The 12,001-nt window shown below is 42.6% G+C and overlaps 1 protein-coding gene across 1 annotated transcript; it reads left to right on the top strand.

The window, feature by feature from the left end:
- Nucleotides 1–254: 254 nt before the first annotated feature.
- sap130a (Sin3A-associated protein a) lies at nt 255–11,709 on the top strand. Its single transcript, XM_044198225.1, has 21 exons — nt 255–424; nt 1,129–1,254; nt 1,346–1,611; nt 2,701–2,868; nt 2,959–3,085; nt 3,204–3,319; nt 3,414–3,538; nt 4,408–4,555; nt 4,648–4,738; nt 4,876–4,980; nt 5,116–5,257; nt 6,126–6,241; nt 6,472–6,762; nt 6,859–7,030; nt 7,372–7,470; nt 7,577–7,938; nt 8,050–8,289; nt 8,381–8,506; nt 8,616–8,719; nt 9,115–9,228; nt 10,274–11,709. Exons 2-21 carry the CDS (start codon nt 1,143–1,145, stop codon nt 10,430–10,432), a joined length of 3,183 nt encoding a protein of 1,060 aa, XP_044054160.1. The 5' UTR covers nt 255–424; nt 1,129–1,142; the 3' UTR covers nt 10,433–11,709.
- The last annotated feature ends 292 nt before the right edge of the window (nt 11,710–12,001 follow it).

Here is a 12,001-nt window from a genome sequence, read left to right as displayed (position 1 = left end):
ACAAATTAATTGATTAATAAACTTACGACGTGTCATCACTAACTATATAACTAAAACGCCATACGGTTTTCTTTCTCATTTTCCTGATACTGATTATAATTATTATTATTTACTGTTAGATATCTTGCATCGACCAGCGGGGATGGGTGGGCGATAATATCTGGTCTGAGATGCTGCAGTTGGACCCTTTTAGGTCGTAGCGTTCCCTCGACAGTCCCCCCTTCCTGGTGCAAGTTTAGGGTGGTCAAAACATCTCCGGAGCTCCGATTGGCCAGCGATCTGGAAGTCTCTTCTCTGATTGGTGGAATGAAACAGGGCGGTCCGGTCCTTGCTGAGCGTTCTTCCGGCTTACATGTTGGAAAAAAGAAAAGACGAATGGAAAAATTTGTAATCCACAAAACGACCATTGCCTAGTAACTCCGCGGTACGGTAACATCTGCACACATGTAGAAACGTGTTTGTTTATTTAGCCCCATGAAGTTTATGCTGTTGTGCTCTTTAGGAAGTTCAGGATTTAGCATGAAAAGCAGGCGGCACCAGGGTTAGCGATTCTATCGTTAGCCTGCTGCTAGCTTAGATAGCTGGCTAACGAGGTAGCTTTTTAGTTTTAAGGTTACCGAACCAAAACCAGTGACCACAGTGAGCATTATTTGATTGAGCAGATATCGGGTTTGGTCATTTTTATGTAGACAGTCGAAAAGTCTTTTTTTGTACCTGTACATAGTTGATATTTCATAAGCAACGATACAGTTGTCGAGCACTTTTGTCATATGTTATTGCCCATATAACGGTAAAAAAAAGGGTCCATAAAATGTTATTGTCTTGTTTTTCATAGTAAAATACATTTACAACGTTATCCATTTTTATCAACACCAGTTGCTTAACGTTAATGTTACCCACTTGCTCCTGGCTCCTTTGCTAGTTGGTAACCAAAATATTCCGCAGCGCTACATTAGCCTGTTTATGTCCTCGCGCCGCCTGTTAAGGGTTAAACTGGTAGGCTTTTATTGTTGTAGCTGTCTTACATGCTAAATATTCGGAATGCAATTATTAACTGACTGTAAACCTTATTGATGTCTTCAGTATGTCTGATACTCGAATTAATGTACAATCTTAACACTATTTTAGGTCAAATAGTTAAAATGAGCTCCCAGCAATTCCCCCGTCACGGGCTGCCTGCTTCCAGCGGGGGAGCGCCTCAGATCCCTACTGCTGGAAACCTAGTGTCTGTCAATCAGCCGTCAAATGCATCAGGTAATTCATTGTCACTCACATTACTCGCACTATACTTCATATAGGGCGAGGAAGACCCCTGTAAATGCTTCATCAAACTCTTTTTCCTTAGGTGGTGGAGATGCGGACAGCAGCCGGGATGCTGAGCACGGGCAGCAGAATCATCCACCTGCCGGGGGCGGGGGAACCTTGGCGTTCAGAGATGACAAGCAGGAGACCATGGTGGTCAGACCTTACCCACAAGTACAGACGCACAGCCAGCCACAAGCTACTCCCCAAACCGTGCCCATCCAGCCTGGCACACCCGTAACTGTACCTGCCCCCTCGGTCCACCTCCCACAGGGCCAGCCTGCAGTCCTGACTGAGGGACAGATGAAGGTGATGACTATGTCTGTAACTGTTAAAACTCATAGAAGCTTTCTATACATATTGATAGTAAAATATGTATTGTCTATACCATCTTCAGTGTGAGCTGAACCTCACTTTAATCACACATAAAATGGCAAAGATATAATGCATTCTGTGGTTAGATGAACAATAAACTGCAGATGATTGAGGTTGAGTTATTCACTCAGAAAGTGTTGAATTATTGCAGGTTCAGGTAAGATAACCTTTCTGAAATCGGAGGCTCGGCTGGAGCGATTGTTGGGATGAGTCAGGGCTAATAAGGGGCCGACAGGTAATCTTGAATTTTGAAAGGATTCAGCATGTAACAATTTGGTCTCCTCTTCCCATCCTTGTGACCCCCAGACAGAGGTGGACAGGTTTCATTTTAAAGTGTGCTTAATATCACAAGGCTTAGTCTGGGCTTGTTTAGTGTCAACTGGTCCTACAGTGAAATCTGAGATCAAACTTGGCAGCAGCCAATGGCAGATTAGCTCAAGAGGAAGGACAATGGAATGAACAGGGAACTCTCAGTTCTGTTTAAATTGGTAGTTCTTGTTATGTAATTCAATTTGGAAGGATGAACCCTGTGACTGAAAAAATATTTTTATAATATATCTTCTGAAGCAACTGCTTTTTTCTTTTTCTTTTTTAAATCATGCAGGTTCCATAATTCAACTGGAGTGAATAATTTTTAAAGATCTTGTTGACATGTTACTTTGGATACACCTTGTGCTCAATTAGTAATGAATCAGAAACATATTGTTCCAGAGGTGTTTAATCTGGAAGGACTTTGACGGCTTATTATTTTGATTAATAACTAATAATAAAATTTAGTGTCAACTTAATAAGGATACAGGCCATGTGCAAACTGTCTAACCTTACAATTATTAAAAATTCAATAGTTCTACTGCAATATGTCATTTAAGGTGTGCATGGATTGTGTAGTTGGAGTTTACCTTTGGGTGGTGAATGTTTGATGTTGCATTTTGTTGGTTTCAATAAACAACTTTTTTTCTAGCATTGCTCCCTTACCCTAACCCTAAAAAACAGAAAATGTATTTGTTTTGTGTCTTTCTTTAGGCTGTCCTGAAGTCGCCTATGCAAAGTCGTCCTATTGCCCCCGCACCAGCTTCCAACCAGGGTCATATCTCTATACCCCCAAAGGTGCCTGGTCACATTACTGTCACCATAGAGAGCAGTATTGCTACAACCCCATCTATTCCTGTGGCAACTATCAGTGGTCAGCAGGTGAGTGCACTGTGCATTGACTATTACTGTATGTTACTGTATCTTTCTTGCCGATGTCTCAAGTTGTGGACTGCTTTCATTGTGTTTCAGGGTCACACCAGCAACCTACACCACCTGATGCCAGCTAACATTCAGATCATTAGGGGCAGTGCCCCTGCATTGCAGATCGGAACCCCTGCGGTCCCTCCCCAGACCTTCACATCCCATTTACCTCGAGGTATGCATGATGAACAGTATGCGAGGCTTGATGTTTGCTTGTCCTTGAAACAGTAGTCTATTTACCACTCATGTGCAGCAGTGCATATCTCTAGATCAGTCTATTTTTCCCCCTGTAGGGGCTGCTGCAGCAGCTGTTATGTCCAGCTCCAAAACTGTCCTGCGGCCAGCCACTGGAGCAAGCGCGGGCCCCGGCCAGCCCACAGTGCAGCACATCATCCACCAGACTATTCAGGTGCTCTAATGTACTTTAATCTAAAGAAGTGTTGATTTTGTATTGGACGTTTAGAAACATTGTGTGTAACAGTGGCATACCCCGCTGTCCACAGTCCCGCCCTGCTGTAACAACAACTACAGCCGTGCTTCCAACTGTGGTGGCCCCCATTTCAGCAACGAGAACTCAGTCCCCAGTTATCAGCCCAACAGTAACGCACTCTGCAGAGGTGGCACATGGGTAAGTTGCAGTCTGAGAATTTACTGACTAGGCCCTAAGCAGAGATGCTGCATGTGTGAGCACTGGAAGTAATAATAAGTCACTATTTCATTTGATGACAAGGAGTTTTACAGCAAAGTAAAACAAAATTGTTTGTGGTGACCGGTTGTTCAGACATGTGAAGCCCTTGTGCGCTGTCTAGGGTCAGATTTTGAAGGAAATTAAAAGAAAATGACACAATCTTAATTTAGGCTGCATTTCTGAAAACAGTGTGTTTTTGCTTATTTTTTGTTCCTCTTGTCTGTATAGATATTTGTATGAATTTAAGGACATAATGAGCTTGTTTACCAAGCATCCAGTCTCCATAAAAGATAGCAGACAGGTGGTTCCAAACCTTTTCGGCTTGTGTCAGTTCACCCCAAAATCAAAAATACATATTTTCCCTCTTATCTGTAGTGTTATTTATCCATCTAGATTGTTTTGGTGTGAGTTGCCGAGTTTTGGAGATATCGGCCGTAGAGATGTCTGCCTTTTTTGAATGTAATGGAACTGGATGGCGCTCGTTTGTGGTTCTCAAACTCACACCAAAACAATCTACATGGATAAATAGCACTACAGGTAAGAGGTATGTATAGGTAAGAGGGTGTATTTTTATTTTGAAGTATAAAGAGTTGTTTTTCTGTCTCATATTGTTTCATTTGATGGATTTTAGAGGCCTGAAGGGATGTAAAAAAGAGAAAGGAAAAAGGGACATTTCATTAAAACGAAAAAACAAACAAACTTTGTGTAACATGGAGATGTTTTCTGCACTGACCATTCCCTCTGGACTTTATCAAACCTTGCATGTGCCTGAGTTGATGCACTAAAGGGGCAGTGATGTTTTCTTTCAGGCGTCCAGGGCTGACCATTCACACCCCTCCGGCCACCGTCAGTATTCAGAGGTCTCAGACATCCCGTGACACCGCCACACGGATCACACTGCCGTCTCACCCTGCAATTGGGGCTCAAAAGCCTCAGCCTCCGCACACCATGACACAGGTTACTGCTTATTGATGGCTGCCTGCAAAAATAATGAATAGTCATTTTATACAGTGACTGAAATAGTTGCTCTTATTTTTTGTTCCCCACAGAAACCTATCTTCAGTCCTGTGACACCAGTAGCTGCAGCAACTGTGGCACCAATTGTTGCCACTAACACTGTGCCATCAACCACCACAATAGGTATTGACTTTTTGTAAATTAATATCTAAAGGCTAGTCACAACACTAATGGTTGACTAAAGGAACAAAAAAATTTAACTTCAAATTGGGCAGTTATTCTCACAGAAATATTGATAATCCTGTCTTCTTCGTGTTTAGGCACTGTGCCACATACCCAAATGACCAGTAACACTATTGTCACCATGACAATGGCCTCACACTCCTCTCATGCTACAGCAGTGACTACCTCTGCCATCCCTGTTGGTAAGTTGGCCATTTTGTCTCTTTGGTAAGAACACTTGTGTGCTTCATAAGCAGGAGGTGTTATCTTAATCTAAATCAATTCATAGAGTGTTTTAGTAAATCTTTCTCTTAATCATTCCTTGGTGTTGTTCACAGCTAAAGTGGTCCCTCAACCCATCGCCCACTCTTCATCCCGCGTGCAGCCCGACTACCCCGGAGAGAGAACCAACCTCATCTCCATCCCAGGCCATCGGTCATCTCCTAACCCCGTCACAATGGAAGCAAGAAGTGACAACAGGTGAATGCACAATGTGAATTGAGTGTAACTCATTGACATGGTTATACCAGGAAAAAAAAACATCCATAAAATGGAGAATTTTTTGGTTATGACAGAGGTTGACATCTGATATCCAGTTGTGTTTGGAAAGCCTGGTGTAACAAAATGTGTTTCTTTTAGCTACCCCAAACACTAGAGTTATATTCCTGCAAAGAGTTCTGTCATACTGCCTACTTGCCCTCCATTTATATTTGCTATTCCACACAAAGAGGGCCACTTTGGGCAAAATGGAAACAGCTGAGTAGTACTAATTAGCTGTTTCATGTGTCCATATACTAAGTAACAAGACTAAGAATCTACACCAACACAAGCGTCTCTGTGAGGCTGTAGTTAGCATTTAGTTCAAGACACCACTGTGCCTAACGTCAGCATGCTAACATGCTCACAGTGAATGAGTTATTTCAGTCTGGACCAACATGGTCGACCAACCTGCCTTCGGATCGGGGGAGTCACACCGCTGGTGATGCTAAAACTAGGGATAGACCTACTGATGATACTGTCCTCCTGGCATTAAAAATACAGCGTTTTACCAGCCAATATTTATAATGTTTATGAAAGCGGATTTCATTCACCACAGGAAAATAATGGAGAGGGTGATATGTAATTATGACTTCTGTATAAATATATACATTTGGAGAATATGAACATTAATAATTATGAGATCCATATATTGTGATTATTAGGAAATTATCTTGTATTTACATCTATTACTGAGGTAGCGGAGACAATAAATAAAATGTGATCATAATGTGTGAAACTGTGTGAAGTACAGATGCTTTTTTCAGATGATGATGAATGTTTTATTAATCTTGTATGTTTTCTTTTTAAGGCCTTCTGTGCCCGTGCAGTTCCAGTATTTCCTGCCGACGTACTCCTCGTCATACCCTCTGACACACACCTACACCCCCATCAGCAGCTCTGTATCTACCATCCGCCAGTATCCTGGTAAGCACCACTAACCAGTGTTGTTTTACTGGCAGTCACAGCTAACTACTGTAGTGACTGATGAATAGTGTAACATATCCTTTATTATTTGACTTGGCATATAAGAGCTTGGACTGCGACAAAATATGCTGTACTTTGTACTTTGAATGTGAAATGTGAAAGCAGAGGATTAAACATGTAACTTGATAGCATGAAGATCTCAATTTAACTTTATTTTCCCTCTCAATAAGTTACTCCTCAAGCTCCAAGTTCAGCACTTCCCACCCAAGCTGGAGTAGGCGTGGCAACCACTGTCCATCTAAACCACATGCAGCTGATGGCAGTGGATCGGATTGGTCTCCCATCTGCACAAATCAGCACCCAAGGCATCCAGCCAGCACCAATCGCTGCGCAGGGCATTCAGCCTGCACCGATAGGAGTGCAGGGCCTGCACACGTCTGCACCAATCACCACACAAGGACTACAGCAGGCACCAATAGTCACTCAGCAGCAGCAACAAGCGCAATCTGAAGCAAAACCTGGTAATTACTAAATCAATGCTGCCTCATTAAAAACATGGTGTTTGAGTGCTTCACTGATTTGTGGGCTGTTTGTAATGCATGTTTTATTTTATTCAGGGGTTGTTTTGGCTGATGGCTTTGTAGCTAGCCCCATCAGCAGCACATTCAGCACCACCCAGCCAGTAGCCACCATGGTGCAGGCACATCCCCAGGGAGGAGTAGGAGGAGCCCCCAACCTGGTCTCCTCCCCAAGACCCAGCATCCTCCGCAAGAAGCCTGCTAATGAAGGGTGAGTATACCACCAGCACGTGAGACAGTGGGCCTCGGGCAAGACTATTTTTGTATTCATCTGGTTTTGTATGGTTTGCTCATACAAGTGCTCCAAGTAGTATTCAGCCAACTCTCTTAAAGGTGGGGTATGCAATTCTGGAGAAATCCAATACCATGATGTCACAACTCTCCTGCTACTATAGCTTACATCACAACAGTATATCATGGCAAACTAGAAAGTAAGCTCAAAGCTCAATTTTTAAACCAAAGCTCAGCCCTAAAATTAGACCTAACCCAGAAGTTCAAACAGGATGGCTAAATGTTTCCTTTTACCCATCCAATCCTGTCTTTGTGTTTCAGTTGTGTTCGTAAGAACCTGATCCCCGCCCAGCCCAGTGAAACCAGTAGTGGCAGAATTGATAGTGGCGTGAGAGGAGCAGGATCTCCCCGACCTGCAGGGTGAGCCTCTGTCACATTGATCACATCACTTACATCCATGTTCACATCCTGTCATTACAACTTATGACATGAGTCTGTAACCTGACACTTTGGATTCCTCTCTCAGTGTGAAACCCAAAGCTGAGATGCACATGACAGTGGCCCCGCCTGTCATGGCTACAGTAGAAGCACTGCCTTCTCAGGGAGGAGAGCAACAGGCTGTGTCCTCAAACGCCCAGCACCTCGCCCAAGCCATCCCCACCATGCTCACCACGCCGGGGCCTGTACCTTCCTCCCAGGCCTCCACTGTCCTCTCAGCCCTGCCAGCAGCCATGGCTGTAACTCCACCCGTTCCCGCTTCAATGGCCAACACTGTGGCCTCCCCCACTCAGCCAGCAGCAAGTAGCACTGCAGCCTGTGCTGCCAGCTCCGCCTGCTCAGATTTGAAAATTAAACAGGAGGTGGAGACCATGGACACCTCCCAGCCAGGTGAGGAGCATGTCAGTCATCAGTGAAATTGATTAATGTAAAATTATAGGAAATGATGAATGTGAAGAAGCTGAAATATACACATAAGTAAATAAAAACTCTTCCCCTCAGATCCCAATGCGAACTTGTCATCAGCCCCAGCCCTCACCACCTCCACCCTGAACACTCCTGCCACAGGAGATCTCATCCCCGGGGCCTCCCCAAGGAAGAAGCCCCGCAAGCAGCAGCATGTTATTTCTACAGAGGAGAGCGAGATGGTCGAGACCAACAGCACGGATGAGGAGAAGGCCCCAGGCAGGGCCATCACCGGCAGGGCTGAGAGGCGCGAATCTCCACCAAAGGAATATGTTGGTATGTAATGTAATGCCATCCATTGTCAGTGATGATGATAATGTTTGTTATCAGCACTATCACTTGTTCAATACTTTCTTTTGTCTTCCAGATGAGGAAGGAGTGCGTTATGTACCAGTCAGGCCTCGACCACCTGTTACTCTTCTGCGGCACTACCGGAACCCCTGGAAAGCTGCCTACCACCACTTCCAGAGGTACAGTGACATCCGGGTCAAAGGTCAGTAGCTTCTTGCTCACAGGCACATTACCTATATTTTATATACAGATATGGGAATGAACAGTGCTGGCTTTTTCTTTCTAACAACAATCCTTTGCTTTTCTCTCAGAGGAGAAGAAGGGCAGCTTACAGGATATGGCCAACCAGAGAGGAGTGGCATGCAGAGCACAAGGCTGGAAGATTCACCTGTGTGCTGCACAGCTCAGGCAGTTGGTGAGTGCTGGTCCCAGACCTGCAAAAATATAACTCTGTAGTATTGTTGATCTTTCAGTGATCTAGATAAAGGATGAGTTTGGTTTGTGGCTGAAAGGACAGACAGGTTATATATTAGCCCAATTAATTCTGCTTTGTCCTTATGTCCTTACAATAATGTAAGGCACATATTGGTTCAAATTAAAAATATTATAACAATAAGATCACATTTACAGACCAAAACAAGGTGACAGCTGGCAACTTTTGTAACTGATTGAACGCTGTACTCCATCCATTCATATTCACTGGTGTCTTTCAGCGATACTCTGCAGGGAGAAAATTATTCTCGTGCACTTTCTCTTTCATTTTTTGAGTGGACTTCTGTAAACATGGTGCGTTTGTTACTTCATCTGTAGTCGAGTTTGGAGCATGATGTGTACAGCCGGCTCTCTACGCTTCAAGAGGGCCTGATTCCTAAGAAGAGAGCAGGAGCCGATGATGACCTTCACCGAATCAACGAGCTTATACAGGTAAGGTTGTTACTGCAGTCTGAGACCTTAAAATATAAATTTCTCTGCTCAGTTATTTGCAGTTATTGCTTAAGTTGCTATTATAATAAACATTATTTATTACACTTTTATTAACAAACACTCACTGTTTGACAACACCTTCAGAATATAAGAGTAAATGGATATATACAGTGGTGTGAAAAAGTGTTTGGCCCCTTCCTGATTTCTTATTTTTTCGCATGTTTGTCACGCTTAAATGTTTCAGATCATCAAACTAATTTAAATATTAGTCAAAGATAACACAAGTAAACACAAAATGCAGTTTTTAAATGAAGGTTGTTATTATAAAAGGGAAAACTAAATCCAAACCTACATGGCCCTGTGTGCAAAAGTGATTGAACAACTGCAATCAAGCGTTTGCGATAACTTGCAATGAGTCTGTTACAGCGCTGTGAGGGAATTTTGGCCCGCTCATCAGAAGAACAAAATGAAGTCTTTGGAGTGGCCTAGTCAAAGTCCTGACCTGAATCCTATTGAGATGCTTTGGCATGACCTTAAAAAGGCAGTTCATGCTCGAAAACCCTCAAATGTGGCTGAATTACAACTTGATTGCAGTTGATGCTGCTAAGGGTGGGCCAACCAGTTATTAGGTTTAGGGGGCAATCACTTTTCACACAGGGCCATGTAGGTTTGGATTTAGTTTTCCCTTGTATAATAACAACCTTCATATAAAAACTGCATTTTGTGTTTACTTGTGTTATCTTTGGCTAATATTTAAATTTGTTTGATGATCTGAAACATTTAAGTGTGACAAACATGCGAAAAAATAAGAAATCAGGAAGGGGGGGAAACACTTTTCACACCACTGTAATATTCTCAGATGAGAAGCCCTTCCACTATGCCAACACTGCAAAAACACTGCAACCAAACAGTGGAGGAGCATGATATTGGCTTTATTTTGTTAAACTCATTTTTGTGGCATTGATAGGGCTTAGCTGCTCCCAAATCATTGTTTTTACCAACAAGTTTGCTTTCAACAGCGGAAGTAATTTGTGTTTGTCCTCAGGGTAACATGCAGCGCTGTAAGCTGGTGATGGACCAGGTGACAGAGGCCAGAGACACCATGATGAAAGTGCTCGACCACAAGGAGAAAGTGCTGAAACTGCTCAACAAGAACGGTGCCGTCAAGAAGTCCTCCAAACTGAAGCGTAAAGAACGGGCATGAGCGCGCCGGAGGGGGGGGGGCTTCTCACTCTGTCGACAACCACCACCGCCCCCTCTCTGAAGGGGTGAAGGAGCTGCTCAGAATTTGGTGCTATGATTAGCTGCATACAATCGTACGCACCCTCCCTGTCTGCCTGAGTGCGGACAGCGAGAAGTGACAGGAGGGCAGAAATCAGGAATAGGTTCTCATTCAAGACCCAACGCACACATTGAGCGTGGAGCATTGTAGGTTGCATTAGAGTGGCCAGCTGGACGGCCCTGTCACTGTTTCCCCCCCCCCATTTTGTTAATTTTTGAAGAGACCATTTGTACTAACTTAATTTCTGCCACTTCTTTTAAGACAATGTTTGAACTGGCGGATTGTGTATCTTTGATATTTGGCACTAAATGCTGGCGCAGTTAAGTGATAAAAGTATTTCAGTTAAGGTGAACGACCCAAGAGTTATTGAATCAAAATCATTTAAAAGGAGTCCTTTTAGTAAGCTGTGTGTGTATACAGACTAATCTCAGTCGTGCTCTTTTCATTAATCTGTGCCTTTCATTTTGTCGGTGTACATGAAATGGACGGATGTGTGAAAGCTGTTCCACATGCAGTCGAAATATTCTAAAAATGTCATTCAAAGTAAAGTGTCACTTTTACTGCTTCCCTTTTTTCTCTGACCGTCCTGCACCTGGAGTTTTTTTTTTTTAGTTCAGATTTGTTCATCTAGTATGGATAAACAGTTGCCCATTATCAGCCACAAATTTAAGTGTAATCTAAAAGATAATGGAATAAAAAAACAAACTTTGAGAGAACCTTGATGTGGCACATTTAATTGATTTAATATACAAAAAAATGCTCTTAAAGGATAAATAGTGTCCTTAGATGGTTATCTGAAAGTGAGGTCATACTGCATATGCATAATGCCAAGTTAACTTTACATTTAAACTGCTATGAATCATCTACTTAATTCAAAGTAAATTGATGTCATGGTGGTAAAAACAATATTTTCATTTGGTTTCAGAAAGTAGAGTGCTTGAAAGAAAGAGAGCGAGTATCGTCGTGTGATTGTGCCGGTGGACTGAATTCATGTAAATCACTGTAAATGTGCTTTTGGTTTTCCATTGACCTGAATTCAAGTTTTGTACTCGATGAAACATTTTGTGCTGTGTGATGTGTGCCGCCTCACTTTGCAGAGTGTAACGATAATGACATTATGAGATGAAGTGAGCCTGAAACATCCAGCTATTGTACATTGTTTTTGTCTGTGTAATTATAGTAAAGATACTTAAACAATACAAGATACACTGTGAAGTTTGTATGCTGCTGTTTATTAGTGTGTTTTCCTTTAGCACATATCAAAAGATAGTTTTTATCTTTTTTTCCCTTTAATTTCTCATTTTTATGTTGTTGTTTTTTGTTACATTGGATATTGTGTATAGTTAAAAAAAAAAGAAACCTGCCAAGCAAACTGGATAAACAGACCACACCTGAGGACAGATGGTGAGATTGCAAGATTATTGCTTTACAGTATTATCATGGATCCTCTTAAGGAGCATGCTCATACATTGATCTTAGCATGTGGTTATA

Source organism: Siniperca chuatsi, linkage group LG6 (genome assembly GCF_020085105.1).
Source record: "Siniperca chuatsi isolate FFG_IHB_CAS linkage group LG6, ASM2008510v1, whole genome shotgun sequence".
Classification (NCBI taxonomy): domain Eukaryota; kingdom Metazoa; phylum Chordata; class Actinopteri; order Centrarchiformes; family Sinipercidae; genus Siniperca; species Siniperca chuatsi.
The sequence above is the reverse complement of the archived record's forward strand: the minus strand, read 5'-3'. Positions and strand labels throughout refer to the sequence as shown.

Excerpts from the sequence above, each read along its gene's own strand:
- sap130a (XM_044198225.1), top strand. The coding sequence starts at position 1,143 with ATGAGCTCCCAGCAATTCCCCCGTCACGGGCTGCCTGCTTCCAGCGGG. Across the intron at positions 6,242-6,471 it reads TACCATCCGCCAGTATCCTG|TTACTCCTCAAGCTCCAAGT; the intron begins GTAAGCACCACT and ends CCTCTCAATAAG. Across the intron at positions 9,229-10,273 it reads GAATCAACGAGCTTATACAG|GGTAACATGCAGCGCTGTAA; the intron begins GTAAGGTTGTTA and ends GTTTGTCCTCAG.